At 51.5% G+C, this 14,786-nt stretch overlaps 1 protein-coding gene across 9 annotated transcripts in view; it reads right to left on the bottom strand.

Moving 5' to 3' along the window:
• TMEM164 (transmembrane protein 164) overlaps positions 1 to 14,786 on the bottom strand; it is a 178,767-nt gene that overhangs the window by 23,611 nt on the left and 140,370 nt on the right. For all 9 annotated transcript variants that reach the window (XM_026478836.4, XM_026478831.4, XM_026478822.4 and 6 more), the window contains one exon: positions 516 to 616. In XM_026478836.4, the coding sequence (XP_026334621.1) occupies positions 516 to 616 (101 nt within the window). The remainder of the gene's footprint in view (positions 1 to 515; positions 617 to 14,786) is intronic.

The following is a 14,786-nucleotide window of genomic DNA, read 5'->3' as shown; positions in this document are numbered from 1 at the left end:
TTGGGCTCTGGAAAACTCAACTACTGAGTCCAGCCATCATTCATGCTCCGGGCGGGTCTGAACACCCCAGAACGCCACGGGAGTCCCTCCGACACGGCACTTCCACTGGCCACACAGCTCAGGGCCTGGGAGCTGGCCCAGAAGGGACCCAAGGTCAGAAGCCTCCTCTCCAGGGCCAGGCCAGGGTCAAGGTCCTGCCTCCCCCGCCACAGGGTCTATAGCAAATCACTTTCCAGTTGCAGCTCGCCATTTCTGACCCGGGTGGTCGTGAGCGAAGGGCATCGTTGCCTCCCCCGGGATGAAAGAAACGGTCAATACTGAAGGCTTCCGAAAACCCTTTGGAGAGGCCCAGGCCGTGGATCATAAATCAGCAACCCAGACACAACAATCTGACATCCTGGCCTTTGGCATCTTGTATTTTCAAAACAAAACGATACGCCAGCGCCAACCAGGTTATCAAGATTTATGGAGAACTCCGCACAGACGGGGATCGAAGGGGACCAAACCAAACTTACCAGGCCCAGGATCTGCAAGACGCTGAAGTGGTAAAAGAACATGAGGCCAGTTGAGAGAAGGGCCCACCGGAAACTGCTGAGGGGCTCTGGGGTGTAAGCACCTGGAGGAAAAGGGGAGATGGTGAGACTCACTTCTCCTTTGCCCCTCGAGGGTACAGGTGCCGAGGCCGCGGCCGCTGCCAGCAGATTGCCCCCCCTCGCTACGTAGAAGACGGGCCGGCTGATGCGCCAGCGACTCCAGCCAGCCCTCTTCCCAACCCCTGTTCTGCCACATGCTGCCGGGGCCGTTTCAGAGGGAGGATTTTTTTTTTTGATGATGATGAAAGGAATGCTTGCTCGTTAGAGAAATTTAGAAAATCTTATAGAAGTCGAAACGAGATGGAGAAAATGAAGAACACCACATCCCCGGCGTTCTACTCCCCACACGCAATGCTGCTAACTTGTGGGGGTACGTTGTTTTCCCTATGCCTCAAGATTTGGTTTTTTTTTCTTAATTACTAATTGGAGTCTAACTGTATATATAATGGCGCACCCTTCACTTTCACATTTATTTCCATCTTTCCCTCATGTTTCTAAAGAGAGATGTCTTTGGGGAAGTGTGGCATGGTGGTTGGGAAGGTTCACTTTCATGGCCCACAGATTTGGGTTCGAATCTAGATGCTACCACGTCCAGGCTGCGTGGCCCTGGAGAAGTTGTGGAAACTCCTTAAGTCTCAGTTTTCCCATCTGGAAGACGAGGATAGCAGTCCCACCTACTTCTTACAGTTGTGGCAAGGAACGAAGGGAATAATGGGCTGTGTGCGCATAGTCTAGAATTTGGTCCAGTGTGAGCGCTTGACGGGTGTCAGATGCTATCGTGACACATGGTCATCACGCCTCAGGTAACTACAGAATGTGCCGTATCCAGCGGCGCTGCCACTTGCCGACCGTTACACAGCTCCCTCCTGCCTGGGACAGCGAGAACGATGTATTTTCCCTCCGGCGTCACTAGGAACCATGGCTTAGAGGATGCTGTGGGGGCCACTCTGAATGGGGACTCGGGCAGGGGGATTGCTCCAGAATGAAACGAAGCTGGAACTCTCTATCCCAAGCAAGCAGGTGGCAGCGTTCCATCCTGGCGTTGTATGTTCCCAAGTCTGTCCTCTATGGATTCACCCATTCAGTCACCAGTTATCAGGCACCTATTATGTTTCCAAGCTCCGTGCTAACCTTTGGGGATAGGAAGATGAAGAAGACAGGTTCCCGACAACCCCAGACTCCTAGTCCCCCGGGGGAGGCAGACAGGCCAATCAACAATGATAATGCCGTGCGATGGTGGGATGCCTGTGGCCTGGGCCACATTATCATGGGAAGACAGAACTCAGCTGGAGGTGGGGGAGGGGGGAAGATGTAGGAACAAGGACTGCTTCTTAGTAGAGGGGGCACAGAGCAGTCCTGAAGGACAAGCCAGGGGCCCAGGCATTCCAGAGCCAGAAGCTCCCACAAAGGCAGACAGGCAGACATGAGCTCCTGGGCGCAAGGCAATTCAGAGAACCATGGGTAAGAGTTGAGGCTACAGCGGAGGGTGCAGTGGGGTGGCGAGCAGGAGTAGACTAGGATGTTGGTTGAGACCCAGCTTGGACTTCAGCCCATACCTGCAGGGTCATGAGCCCTGATGCCACAAGTCTCAGGCAACTGGGAGAGGAGAGTGACCGGAGACTAAGAGATGCTAAGGATGCTGGGGACTGGCCAACTGGAGAGCCCGTGTCCCTTCTAAAGATGGCAACCGCCACTCAGCTCCATCTAACCACTGCCCTGCTGGGACATGTTCCCAGAATTGCCAGTTTTTTCCATTTTGCAAGAGGAGCCAGAAGTATGAACTTTCATGTGGAATTTCCTGATTTTTTAATGTTGGCCAATAATTCAAAATGTTTTAAGAATGCTCTTCGGACCAAACAAAACACGTCTTCTTGGATGGACTTCAGCCCATGGATGGCCAGCCGCAGAGCCACAGGAAGCAGCAGGAAAGTGATGTGATCAGATATGTGCCTGAGAAAGGTCCTGGGGCCGGTGCGGGGGACAGAGTGGAGGCAGAGAACATCGAGGCAGGGGGTGGATAATGAGGCTGCTGCAGGAACCCAAAGAGGGAAGGGGATGGATGGCCCTCAAAGGTCATAGAGGTAGGGCTGGAGAGAAGTAGAAGAAAATCTCACTAGGATGTGCGGGATGGATGCTGGGGAGGAAGGGTGAGGATGGACAAATCTAGAAAGGCCTCCAGCTTGGGCCCCATTGGGTTGATGGTGCCACCGACTGCGACAGAGAAGAGAGGAGAAGGCAGACTGGGGCAGAAGGTAGGGAGACGATGAGGCCAATTTCAGACATGTTGAAATCGAGGCATCTGCAGAATATCCAAATGGACATGTTTCACTCAGTCTCACTCATCTATAAAATGGGGTGCCATTGCCTACTTCATAAGGTTGCTGGGGAGATGACATGACGTCACACACTCAACGGGGGGGGGGGGGGGCTGAACATCCAGATGTAGGTGTCAGCAGCACCCGACAGCCACTAAAGACACGAGGGCACATGTGGACCTGGAGAGGAAGGCCAGAGGCAGAACATCAAGGAAGACCATGGGGGCGGGGGGTGGAGTGTGGCAAGAAGAAGGAGTGAGGTGGGGTGCCTGAAGCCAGGCGGGTCTTCTGGGGGAGAAGCTCGGGCTTGCCATGGGCACAAGAGCCAGGCCCACAGCACCTATGAGTCAGAAGGCCCCTGGAGGGCATCGACCATTCCTCCTGGTCAGAGATGGAGACACTGAAGGCCGGGAAATGGGTAGTGCCACCGCCAAAGTCAGAGCAGGGCGCTGGGCCCTCACACGCTGCCAGGCCACTTGCTGCTTGGTGCCCTGTTGCCACTTGTCCAGACCGCCACCACACCAAGTCGTATGGTCTCTTTCTTTGTCTGTCTACCCGTCTAGACCGGAGCGCCCCGGGAAAGGGGGGACGCTGTCGGATGCGTTTCTGTGTCCCTAGCATCTGGCACAGCGCTTGGTTTGCAAGAAGACACTGAGCTGTATGCTTACACTGCGCACCTTCCCGTCTGCGGAATGAATGGTAATCGGGCCCCGTGTTGTCCGCCTGGCTGCTGGGGAGACTGAGGGGAAGAGGGGACCTGGAGGACCAGCAGGTGCTCAGGCTCCCGCTCACACCTCTCTAGTCCCGAGCTACTTCCCTCCATCCTCTGCTTGGCTCCCCCTACTGGCAGCTGGGCAGCAGTGACAGGTCCTGTAGGCCAGGTGGCCACCGCAGGAAAGGGTGCGGGGCGACCAGGAGGTCCTCAGCCTCAAGGTAGCTCAGCTACAGACCTGGGGAAAGCCGGGATGAGGCCCAGACCGCTGGGCAGCCCCTCTCCTCATCGCGCTCCTCCCCTGCCCCACAGTCCCTGCCCCACGCTATGGGGGAGAGGCACATTCAGATAGGGCCTGGGGTCCACGTTCTCACTGCCCCTTGCCCCAACCCCCACTTTACTACCATCCACTTTGGGATGCCCCATCTGCCCCACGCCAGGATGTCAGTTCTATGAATGAGGGGCCATTTCGGAATCCCCCCTTTACCTGCAACACCTGGTACACAGTGGGCACTCCTAAACTCACGAGGGTGTGAGCAAATGACCGGCACAGACCTTCCAGAGAATCATCAACCTCTATCAAACCCTTTGGCTCAGCAATCCTACTTTGAGGACTTTCATCGAATACCTAAAGAACCCAACAGACCGCCCTTATTTGCACAAAGATATTTACACCTGCGCCACCTGTAACACCGAGGACCTGGAAACAAACCGAATGGGGAGATAAGGTGAACTCTGGTGCCTCGATATTGTGCAACCGCCATTCAAGTGACAACCAAACCACGAGCGTGTGTGAAACAGTCCACGGCTGGTCATGGCAAGTGTCAAAGGTGGGACACCAAACAACATGTCAGGGATGGAAAACAGCCTAACGGTTTAACACACAGGGCTTGGGGGCGGACAGCCACACGTGTGACTCCCGCCTCTGCCACTGCCTGGGGGGGAGCCTGGGGCAGATCGTGCTGCCCCCTCAGACCATTTCCTGTGTGAAGACTGGAGGTAACATCGACCTCTCGGGGCTGCCGAGTAGAATAAGAGATACAGAAAAGTAAATAGAGCAGCTTGCCTGGCACACAGCAGGCGGCTGCTATTTTTATCATGGCAAAACCACAGCCATCCAAAATCTCCGAAAGGACTGGGAGAAGCCAGGGAATTTTGCAAAGAAGTGATCTTCTCTGGAAAGGTGGGGGGAGGCTTTCCACTGCCTTTTCACTGTTGTTGGTTCTTTTCATTGTACAGATAATCAAAGATTCAATTTCTCTGAAACTAAAAAACAACAACAAAAAAAAAACCCAGAAAAGCAAGCAAGCCAGGAAGAAAGCAAGAAAGCATCCTGAGAATAAATGATCCACTCTACATAGATATATGCAAATTGTATGCAAACGCGCATCATTCCTTTTTTTCCCCATATACCTGAATGTGGCCCTTGGGATAATCCGAGTGAAAAACCAGTTTTCTTCTAAAGGAAAAGAGAAACTTAAGCACTTTCGGAAAAATTAAACACATAAAACTTTTTTTTTTTCTACTTTAAGAAAGAAATGTGACATTTTCCGCTAGCGTCGTATATCCCAGGAGGATAGAAGCGTTTCATCTCTACAGGTGGGGGGATCCAAGATAATAGCTTTTTCTGAAATCGATTTCTGCCAGAAGGAAGCGTCATGCGTGCCGGGAAAGAAGTCACCTGCACCACCAGCAGCAGCAAAGACAGATCCCCAGAGGCCTCCCAGGGGCCCTTTCTCCTGTCCTATGGTCCCACCCAGGAAGGACTTACACCAACCAGATGAGGCTGGGCAGGGTGGCGCCCACTTCCCTGGTCTTTGTCCTGCTCCCTTCGACTCATTCACTTCATGCGACACTGGGCACAAGACCCCATGCTAGGCAGTGGCGAGAAGGGGGCAAAGATGCTCCCCGCCCCTGACGACTGTCCGGCACTTAGGAGCAAACAATGGTGGGGTGGGGGGCGGCGGCTGGCTGGCTGAGTCGGTTATCCATCCAACTCTTGATTTAGGCTCAGGTCTTGATCTCAGGGGATCGAGCCCCACATTGGGCTCCGCGAGCTTATCCCTCTCCCTCTGCCCCTCCCCCCACTCATGCTCTCTCTCGCTCTCTCTCAAATAGATTTAAAAAATCTTTTAAAAAATAAAAGGCCATGAGGTGGTATCATCAGGTAAGCGCAGTAAGTCGGGGACACGGAGGAAGGGTGGCTGGAGATGACAGCTGAGGTGGGTTCTGAAGAAGCACAAGAGGGGCACGTCCCAAGTCTATGACTTCAGTAACTGAGCTGAGTTAGGGGAGAGAGGAGTTCAGTGGGGAGCGTGCTGACACTGAATGCCTACGGGGTGTCTATGGGGAGAGCTCAGGAGAGAAATGGCCTGGACTGAGCTTGGAGTGTAGAGATCAACAAGGAAGACTCCATGGAATGAGATTAAAGCATGGATCGTTGTCAGGAGAGGACCCCCTGCCCAAGAAGACAGGATCGAAGACAAGATGAGCCCGCTAGCCACATGCAACAATTTACATGTAAAGGAATTAAAATTAGATAAAATTAGAAATTTGATTCCTTGGCTGTGCCAGCCGCATTTCAAAGTGCTCAATAACCACACGTGGCTAGTGGCTACCCTACGGGGCAGGGCAGAGGTAGAACGTTCCCGCCATCAACGAAAATTCCACTGGGAGCACACTTGTCTATAGAGGTAGAGACCAATACTGCCCCTGGCTTTGGCGACACGCTGGCCACATACTCTCGGCTATAGAGATTTCAGGAAGAGTGGTGCAGGAGCTAGGTGGTAAAACCTGAAGAGAAGTTTTTTCAGGAGTACAAGGAAGGGAATTCCAGGGAAAGGGAACAGAATCTGCAAAGTCACAGAGAAATCATTACCCAAATTCCCAATATTTCAGTCACTTCTCTGAACATCCCCTTCATGCTTTTGCTCTCACCCACCCTACCTCTGCCCATGAGGGAGCCTGCTTCCCCTCTGGCCTTTGAAAGTAGTCTCACTGGTTTTTCTCCTTTGGCCCACGTAGGTAGAATAGGTAACTTCTTTCTTTGCATTGCTGTTCCCAGACCACTGGCCCCCCTTCCTCCCTAAAACCCTACAACCACCATCCTGTACCACCCCACTACTCTTCCCTTTTGTGGTTGTCTACAGACATATGAGTCGTGGCCCTCAACATCCCTTGAGAATGTTAGTACCTGGCTTGGTACCACTCTCTCCAAAACCATCCCTGTCCTATTTCTTGAGGATTTCAACATATGCCTGGATAAACCTTCTAGTATCCTGGTCTCTGAGTTCTCTCCTCAGTGACCTTGTCCTCTATGGCGCCTCAGCCACTCACTCCCATGGTCATGCCCGAGACCTCAGAATTGTGAATATCTGCCACCTGCCCCCAGAGGTCAAATATTCCCTCTTCAACTACCACTTCTCTTTCCAGCTTACACTCTCACCCTGACCCTGACACTTTGGCCCAGCCGGAATCTGTGATCGGTAAGTCCCACCATCTTCCTGCTGTGCCTCACGGCTCCTGCTTCCCTCCTTAGAGTCCATGGCTCGTCATTCTAAGGCCCCTGGCATACACCTTTGGCTCCACGGTGCCTCTCATAATTGTACTCATCTTGGGGAAAAAAAACCCAACAAACCAGCCCTGGTTAGATTTCAATCTGCTCCTCTTCCTTGCTTGCACCCACACAGCTGAATGTGTCTGGAGAAAAACAACAGTGCTGACTGTTCTCACTTCAAATTCGTGATCGCAAACCTCAAGTGCATTCTTCACGTTGCCAGGCAATCACACTACATCTCCCCTGTCCATTCACTCTCTCAGGCAACAACTTACTATGGTCTCCTTTCTTCCCAAACCTCCAATAGTTCTATCCCATCCTCACTCTCAGACGATGACCTGGCTTCCTACTTCACTGAGAAAGAGAGGGTCAGGCAAAAAAACTTTCAAAGCTGGGACACCTGGGTGGCTCAGTTGGTTAGGCGTCTGCCTTAGGCTCAGGTCATGATCCTGGAGTCCCAGGACTGAGGCCCGCATCAGGCTCCCTGCTCGACAGTAAGTCTGCTTCTCCCTCTGCCCCTCTCCAGGCTCGTGTTCTCTCTCTCTCACTCTGTCTCTCAAATAAATACAATCTTTAAAAGAAAATTTCAAAGCTCTCATCATTGCCTCGAACCACGTACCTGCATCAGTGGCTGATGCGCTCTGCCTTCATCCCCGTTACCATGATGACCTGCTCAGGACCCCAGCCAAGGCCAGCCTTCCCCTTTGTATCCAGATCCTGTCCCTTTCAGCTACTCGGTATCGCTCCAGCCACTGCAAACACCTGACCTCGCTTCTCCCTCAATCCTTGGTCCCTCTTTAGAACAAAGCTCCTTGAAAGATTTCTTTATGCTTGGCTAATCCAATATGGTAGCTCCTGGCCACGTGTGGATACCAAGCCCTCGAGAGGTGGCTAGTGTGATTGACATGGGCTGTTAGTGTAACATACCCACTGGATTTCAAAGGATGTAAAATATCCCGGTAATAATTTTGTGCTGGTTACACTGGAATGATAATGTTTTAGATAGACTGGGTTAAATACGACAAAAAAGATGTTATTAAAATTAATGGCACCAGTTTCTTTTACCTTTTCTGAGTGTGGCTACTAGAACATTAGAAATTACATTCATGACTCACATCTTTTTTCTTTTTTTTTTTGACACTACCTGTCCACAATTCCTCTCCTCCCATTCTCTCTTAACCTGCTCTAATTCGGCTTCTGCTCCTACCTCCCCCCTCCACCCACTCCACCAAACACAGCTCCCCACAGCGTCACAAATAACCTTTCCACTGTGGAATCCAATGGTCAATTCTCAGGCTTCATCTTACACACCCTTTTGTTCTGGAAGCATTCTTCAGCTGGCTTCCGGGATACTGCTCTCTCTTCGTTCTCCTCCTGCTCCACAGCCTGCTTCTTCTCCATCCCTTCTAGCGGCTCCTCCCCCTCTCCCTGACCTCTAAAGGATGGAGGGTCAGGCTGCAGAATTCAGAGGTTTTCTCTTCCCTCTACACTTTCATTCTCTGGGCAGTTTCAACCAGTCTCGTGGCTTGAATACGATCTATGTACTGATGACTCCAACATGCACATCTCAGCCTGGACCTCTGCCTGGAACTCCAGGCTCACACATCTCGTAGCCTGCTCAATATCTGCACTGGGATACCTAAACAGGGATCTCACATTCCTTTTTTTTTAAGATTTTATTTAATTTGACGAGAGAGAGGGAACACAAGCAGGGGGAGTGGGAGAGGAAGAAGCAGGCTCCCAGCAGAGGAGCCTGACGTGGGGCTCGATCCCAGAACGCCGGGATCACGCCCTGAGCCGAAGGCAGATGCTTAACGACTGCGCCACCCAGGCGCCCTGAAGGGATCTCACATTCCTAAACCCAACTTCGGACTGTGGCTTCTACGGTAGATGATCACTGTACTGGCTCCCCGGAAGTCATGCCCTCCCAGTATCCACATCCCTATGTATTCCTCTCCCATGCCGATCGGGCCACATGGCCCACGAGGCTCAGCCACGCAACTTGCTTTGACCCACGGGATATCATCACAAAAGGTGCCATCGGAGGCTTGATAAGCACGTGTGCCCTCTTGGAATGTTGCCCTGAGACCACCACGCCATGAAAGGCCTTGTGGATAGACAGGCCCAGCTATCCCAACTGCTCCAGGTGAGCCCAGGCAGGACCAGTAGAAAACTACCTTAGTCAGCAAGGGCGGCCATAACAAAATACCATAGACAGGGTGGCTTTAAACAACAGACATTTCTTTTTTCACAGTTCTGAAAGCTATAAAGTGTTAAGATCAAGTGTGCAGGCAGACTCGTGTCTGGGGAGAGCCCACTTCCTGACTCACAGGACAGCCATCTTTTTGCTGTGGCCTCACAAGGTGGCAGGGGTAGGGAGGTCTCTGGCTTCTTCTAAGAGCACCAATCCCATTCATGAGGGCCCCACCCTCATAACCTAATGGAACCCAATTACCTCCCAAAGGCTCTATGTCCAAATACAATCACATTGAGAGCTAGGATTTCAACATAAGAATTTGTGGGGGCAGGGGCACAAACATTCGGTCCATAACAATGAATGACCCAGTCAAACCACAGTTGTGAAAAATAGGACGTCGCTGGGGTTTTTGGGGGTACCTCTTAATCCCCTTTACCAATTTTGCCCATCTCCCCGAAGCCCCTTCCCTCTGGCAACCACCAGTCTGTTCTCTGTATCTAGGGGTCTGTTTCTGTTTTTGTTTGTTTGTTCATCTGTTTTGTTTTTCAGATTCTATATATAAATGAAATCATAAGGTATTTGTCTTTTTTTTTTTTTTTTGGCTTACTTCACTTAGCAAAATACCCTTAGGTCCATCCATGTTGTCACAAATGGCAAGGTCTCCTTTTGTTATGGCTGAGTAATATCCTACTGTGTGTGTGTGTGTGTGTGTGTGTGTGTGTTTGTGTGTGTGTATGTGTGTGCACCACATCTTCTTTATCTATTCATCTACTGATGGACACTCGGGTCACTTCCATACCTCAGCTATTGTCAACAATGCCACAATAAACAGAGGAGTGCATAGATCTTTTCCAATTAGTGTTTTCAGTTTCCTTGGATAGATACCCAGTAGCGGAATTACTGGGTTGTATGGTATTTCTATTTTTAATGTTTTGAGGAACCCCCATCCTGTTTTCCACAGTGGCTGCACCAGCTTGCATTCCCACCAGCAGTGTAGAAGGGTGACCTTTTCTCCACATCCTCGCCAACACTTGCTGTTTCTTGTCTTTTTGATACTAGCCATTCTGACAGGGGCGAGGTGGTATCTCACTGTGGTTTAGATTTGCATTTCCCTGATGATGCGTGACACTGAGCACCGTTTCATGTGTCTGTTGGCCATCTGTATGTTTTTTTGGAAAAAATGTCTATTCAGGTCTTCTGCCCATTTTTAATTGGATTATTCAGTCTTTTGGTGTTCAGCGGTGTAAGTTCTTTACACATCTTGGATACTAACCCCTTAGCAGATATATCATTTGCAAATTCCTGCTCCCATTCAATAGGTTGCCCTCAGTGTGCAGTAGCTTTTTGGGTTGGTGTAGTCCAATGATAAGTCATTGCTTTAAGCCACTACGTTTTGGGATGTTTGTTACTTCCACCCCCTAGCCACCCTCAACCCCAAAAAAGCAGTAAACAAGCACAAATCCCTCCTCCTAGTCTTCCTGATCTCAACGAATGGTCTTCCATCTAAGTTACTCAGGTCATAAACCTTCGAGAGTCATCCTTGACCCCTCCTTCTCTCACACCCTACATCTGACCCGTCAGCAAATCCTGCTGGCTGCACCTTTAGCATGTATCCAGAATCCAACGACCCTTCTCTGGCTCTCCTGTCAGTACCCCAGCCACTCGCATCTCCAGCTTGAGTTATTACACACATCACTTACAGGTCTCCCCTGCTTTTATCCCTGTGCCCCTGCGGTCTAATTTCAGCATAGCAACTGGGTGACCCCTTCAAACTTTCATTTGGATCTTGTGAGTCCACGGCACAAAACCCTCCAACAGCTGCCCACCTCCCTAAGACTAAAATGCCAAGTCCTTCCTACTATGGTCTGTGAGGCCTTCATATATGATCTGCCCCTCATCTACAGCACTTCTCTGACCTCATCTCCTACAACGTATCCCCCTCCTTCACATGGCTCTGGACACACTGACCCACTTGCTGTTGCTGGAATATTCTAGAAATACTCCTATGTCGGGGCCTATACACTTCTTTGCTCTTCTTGGCATATTCCTCCTCCAGGTATCCAATGGCTCAGTCCCTCACCTACAAGCCTTCACTCAAATGTCACATTCTCAGTGAGACCTTCCCTTTAAATGAGGCTACTTCATTTAAAACTGCAGCCTCCCCGACCATTCAGCATCCCTGTACCCTTTACTCTGCTTTACCTCTTCCTCTCTGGCACTTAACGTTATCTGACTTACTATATGCTTCACTTGTTTCTTTACTGTCTCCTTCCACAAGAGTAAATTCCGTGAAAACAAGGATATGTATGTTTTGCTCACTGCTTTATCCCCAGCAAGTGCCTGACACAAAGTAGGGGTTCGATAAAGATCTGCAGAAAGAATGAAGTGAGCAGCCCAGTATGTTTGAGAACTTTCTGCAGTTCAGTATCATTGGACTATCATGTAGGAGAGCGGGATAAACAGAAGATGGGAGCAGGGTTGTGAAGAACTCTGTTTGCCACGGGAGATATTTCGGACTTTACAAATCACCTTGAGATCTTGGTCTAGGGTAGGTTCCATACATCTGGGGTGGGGACTTCGAGTCTGCATTTCTAACTGGCTCCCAGGTGCTGCTGAAGCGAGGGGCAGAGCTTGCAGTCTGGCTGCTGACCGAAGTAGAGCGAGGCCAGAGGCAGGGACATCAGTGTTGAGGCTGCTGCAACCGAACAAGTCAGGGATGATCCCATCTGAACTAAAGGAGTAGTACAGGGAGCGGATCTGAGAAATGACCAGGAGGTCGAATTGACAGCATCTGGTCACTGACTGGATGTGGAGGAAAAGAGGAGTGAAGCTCCAACGATTATCTGCAGATATCTGGCCCGGGTGACGAGTGGATGGTGGTACCACTCAATGGGATGGAGAATGTGAGAGAAGGTGTGGGTTTAGGAACAGGGAAGAGAATGACTAGTTTAGTTCCTAACAACAATGATATCCTGAAGCTTTGTGCCCTCTCCATGAGATGCCTCCATTTTGAGCTCCTGCAAGACTTTGATGGCGTGACCCCAAGATGACCACAGATATGGGATTTCCCATTCTTGCCATTGAGCACAGGCCCAAGTCAAGCTCCCCTTCATCCAGGCATCTGACCAAATGAACTGTGCCTTCTAGTCTGTCCAACGTACAAGAGGCTGCCCTGAGGCAGATGTCCATGTGGAAGGTCCATCTTGTCGACCTCCTATCCTGAGAGGCTGGAGAGCCCACTCAGGCCAGGCTTCACCCTCAAAGTGCCTAAGTGGGGGCTGACTGGGCATCGCAGCCTCTGGCTAAGGCAACTTAAAGACCTCCCCTTCATCTCTGAGGATCCCAGCCAGCCCTCTGCCAACAGCCCATGGAGTGAGGGCCCTGAGCTGGCAAAGAATCCAACAGGTGGACCCGGACTAGCTCAGCACTGGAGTCCAGAGACCCAGGTCCCAGCATCCACTCCCATCCATGTGTGGATCGAAACCCCTCTAAGCAGCACTGTCCCGCTTGCAGGAAGTTTCCAGCCCTCTCTACCTTCCAGGAACGCTGGAGGAACAGAAAAGCCAAAGGACCACGGAGATACTCTACAGAAAAGTGGGATTTAAACCCCTAACACGCCACGGTGCCTCACACGCGTTATGCGGTTAGTGTCAGCAAGTGGGGGGCGACTCTTGGATCATCAAGGCAATGGGGCCTAACCTTCAGCCTGGGTCAGCATCCCTGACTTCAGCTGGCATCAGAACCCCCTTGGAGGGCTTGGCACAAGGGAACTTTCGGGGCGCCACCCCAGTGTTTCTGATTTAGGGGGCCTGGGGTGGGACCTAGAGTCAGGAACCCAAGAATTTGTATTCCTAACATGTTCCCCAGCTAGGCAGCTGCTACTGCTGGTCCGAGGACTACCCTGTGAGAACCCTTGTTCTCAAGAACGTGTAGAAAATGCAGATGCCTGGGCCCCGCCCCAGAGACCTGAATCTAGGAGAGGGACCCCAATCTGGCCCCATGTGAGAAGCAGTGCCTCCTGGAAGTGGCTACAGTGACAGTGGGAAGGACATGACTTAATCCTCCGCTCGGACAAAGCACGCCTGTGCCCCAATTCCTGCCTCTTCCATGGGGAAAATCCCACGGTCGTTGCAAACTCTCCAATCCAACCACCGGCACAAGCCTCTGCCCTTGGCCAGTGTTTCAAATTCCCCAGCTCTTCCCTCACCCCACGGACCCTGCAGAAGCCTTCAGAATCTGCCCGCGCCCCCCTAGCCTTTCCCCGGCCCGTCGCTTGGCCCACACAAAGGGGAAGTGGGAAGCCAGACAAAGAGAATGTTCCCAGAACCCTAAGGCTAGTTAGACAAGAGGGGGGATGAGCTAATGGGCGGGGTGGGGAAGAAACAGGCGGGCTGAGGTCAGTATGACCTTGAGGCCAGTTTTCAATTTTCAAGCCATCACTGGCCACAGTATTCTTGTTTTCACCGTCCTAGAAGCTAGCACACTGGCTGTGTCCCAACCCTCATCCTCCAGGAGTTAAGTTTTTAAAGCTTATCTCCAGAGACACGTGGCTTGCCTGCATCAACTTGGGGTTCTTACACCCCAGTTTCCTGAAATGTTCCCAAAGGACATCTGATTTGCCCGTGTTTCAAAACACCTTCCTTACCCTGTGTTAAGCCTCGAGTCCCAGCTCCCAATTCTGAAACAAGAGCTCCCTCTAGTGAAGTAGAAAGGGGTTTCCAGGTAGCCTCAAGGCCAGACTTCACCCTCCGGAAGCCCCTCCGAGAGCCGCCCCCCCCCCCCCGCCGCCGCCGCACAGATCCCCCTGACAACATAGGACACTAGTGAACCCCTCTCCAGAACAGGGTTTTAAATGCATAAAAGGCAAAGCACTACAGGAGAAGCCAGCGACGTTAAAACGGAGTTACCAAGTTAGGAAAAACAGATCTGTAACACAGTCCTTGCGCGTTTCTGTACTAATGCATTTAACAAGCTCTAGCAGCGAGTCGAACCGCTACCGTGATTTCAAGGCAGTGGTGAGCATCAGTGTCTCCCACCCAAGTTAATGGACCTGTTAATTCCTATTCGTGAACCCCACGTTAAGAACCCCTGCCTGACTAAAACCACCATACCCACCCAACCAAAACAACCAGCGGGAATGAAGAAAAAGGGAGGGAGTTTCCAGAGCGGGGAACTGGGTCACCAGCCCCACGGGTCCTGACCCCACCATCAGCAAATCCTTCCATACCTGCCACCCCCTCACAGCATGGCCCTGGGACCTCCTCACCCTACAGAGCCCTGGCTCTCCCCCAGGACCCTGTTTCTCCCTCGGGCTGCTCTGAACGGAGGCTCTTTGTCCTCCTGTGCTCACAGCAAGCTCGTGTGGGCAGAAGGGGGGCTGAAGATCCCCCTCCCGTTACTGCTTCTGGATGCT

Source organism: Ursus arctos, chromosome X (assembly GCF_023065955.2).
Source record: "Ursus arctos isolate Adak ecotype North America chromosome X, UrsArc2.0, whole genome shotgun sequence".
NCBI classification, from domain to species: domain Eukaryota; kingdom Metazoa; phylum Chordata; class Mammalia; order Carnivora; family Ursidae; genus Ursus; species Ursus arctos.
Note: the sequence above shows the minus strand (reverse complement) of the source record. Positions and strands in the feature narration are given on the sequence as shown.